Source organism: Poecilia reticulata, linkage group LG7, assembly GCF_000633615.1.
Source record: "Poecilia reticulata strain Guanapo linkage group LG7, Guppy_female_1.0+MT, whole genome shotgun sequence".
In the NCBI taxonomy this organism is placed as follows: Eukaryota; Metazoa; Chordata; class Actinopteri; order Cyprinodontiformes; family Poeciliidae; genus Poecilia; species Poecilia reticulata.
This window is the reverse complement of record NC_024337.1, coordinates 31,281,322-31,283,101: the sequence shown is the minus strand read 5'-3', so window position 1 is coordinate 31,283,101 and position 1,780 is coordinate 31,281,322. Positions and strand designations below refer to the sequence as shown.

At 53.5% G+C, this 1,780-nt stretch overlaps 1 protein-coding gene across 1 annotated transcript in view; it reads right to left on the bottom strand.

Annotated features, from left to right (window-relative positions):
• The window catches only part of LOC103468121 (myosin-7-like), a 29,766-nt gene that overhangs the window by 16,419 nt on the left and 11,567 nt on the right, over positions 1-1,780 (bottom strand). Inside the window, exons 12-15 of the mRNA XM_017305662.1 lie at positions 1,170-1,288; positions 950-1,099; positions 689-859; positions 373-616 (exon numbers count right to left, since the gene is read on the bottom strand). Coding sequence (XP_017161151.1) covers positions 373-616; positions 689-859; positions 950-1,099; positions 1,170-1,288 — 684 coding nt within the window. The remainder of the gene's footprint in view (positions 1-372; positions 617-688; positions 860-949; positions 1,100-1,169; positions 1,289-1,780) is intronic.

The window sequence follows — 1,780 nt, the reverse complement described above, 5'->3', positions numbered from 1 at the left end:
AGCATCCAACCAGGCATCCAACCTGGCATCCAACCAGGCATCCAACCAGGGGCCGAGCATCCAACCAGGCATCCAACCAACCAGGGGCCGAGCTTCCAACCAGGGGCGAGCATCCAACCAGGCATCCAACCAACCAGGGGCCGAGCATCCAACCAGGGGCCGAGCATTCAACCAGGCATCCAACCAAGCATCCAACCAGGGGCCGAGCATCCAACCAAGCATCCAACCAGGGGCCAAGCATCCAACCAAGCATCCAACCAAGCATCCAACCAACCAATCAACAAACCAGGGGCTGGCATCCAACCAAGCATCCATCCATCCATCCATCCATCCATCCATCCTCCCTTGCTTTCAGACAGCCTCAGGTGGGACAGCTACCGGAGGCCCAGTTCTGGGTCTGAATATCAACTGGACCAGAACAGAACCAGGTACCCACCACTCCAGCGTAGTGAACCAGCTCAAAGTGGGTCTCGTATTTGCGCTTCTTGTCGGGCCGCGGGCGCTGGAAGTTGGGGGATTTGCCCAGGTGGTGGTCGTACAGCTTGGTTTTCAGGCTGTGGTCCGTGGCCTTGGGGAACATGCACTCCTCCTCCATGATGGACAGGATTCCCATCGGCTTCACACACAGACAGCAGAGGTTCAGTGTTTGCATGTAGACTCGCCTCCTCCAGGCGACCAGCAGACTCACCCTCTCAATGAGGTCGATGCAGGCCTGCAGGTCCAGACCGAAGTCTATGAAGGTCCACTCGATCCCCTCGGTCTTGTACTCCTCCTGCTCCAGGATGAACATGTGGTGGTTGAAATACTGCTGCAGCTTCTCGTTGGTGAAGTTGATGCACAGCTGCTCGAAGCTGTTGAGCTGCAGGAGAAGGAAGACATGATGGACCTGAGGAGCGTTTCCCAGACAACATGATCCTTTAAATGTTTGTTGGCCTTGTTTCTTCTTTACCTCGAAGATCTCGAACCCAGCGATGTCGAGGACTCCGATGAAGTACTGGCGAGGCAGCGCGGTGTACAAAGACGAGTTGATCCGCCCCACCAGCCACTTGAACATTCGGTCATACGTGGCTTTGGACAGAGCTGCCACCGCGTAGTTCACCTGGACACAAACATCCTCCGGTCATTTTAAATCCACTTCGCCGTTCATCTGGGCCGGATCTGCTGATCACCTGCTCCACTGTCTGCCCTTTCACTATGAACTCGTTTCCAACTTTGACTCTGGGGTTCAGGAGTCCTTTCAGCAGCTCCGAGGAGCTGATACCCATCAGGTACGCCGCCTTGTCAGCACCTGAAAACACGAGACAGACCCAGGAAGGATTCATTTCATATGAAGCTTCCAGTATTCATGGGTCCCAGCTCTCCAGCCCAGAGAAATCAGGACTGAGGGATTCATCAGGGGTCTGTACCAGGGGTGGGCAACTCCAGGCCTCAAGGGCCAGAGTCCTGCAACTCTTACCGTCTCCCTGGTCCAACACACCTGGATCCAACAGCTGAATCTCCTCCTCAGTGCAGTCAGGTTCTCCTGAGTCCTGCTAACGACCTCATTATTTGACTCAGGTGTGTTGAAGTACAGACACATCTAAAAGTTGCAGGAGACCCTCCAGGCCTGGAGTGGCCCACCCCTGGTCTATACTGTAGCTAGTAAGCTAAATATCTAGCTAGCAAGCTAAATGCTTAGCTCAGAACTAAATATCTAGCTAGCAAGCTAAATGCTTAGTTAGAAAGCTAAATGCTTAGTTCAGAGCTAAATATCTAGCTAGCAAGCTAAATGCTTAGCTAG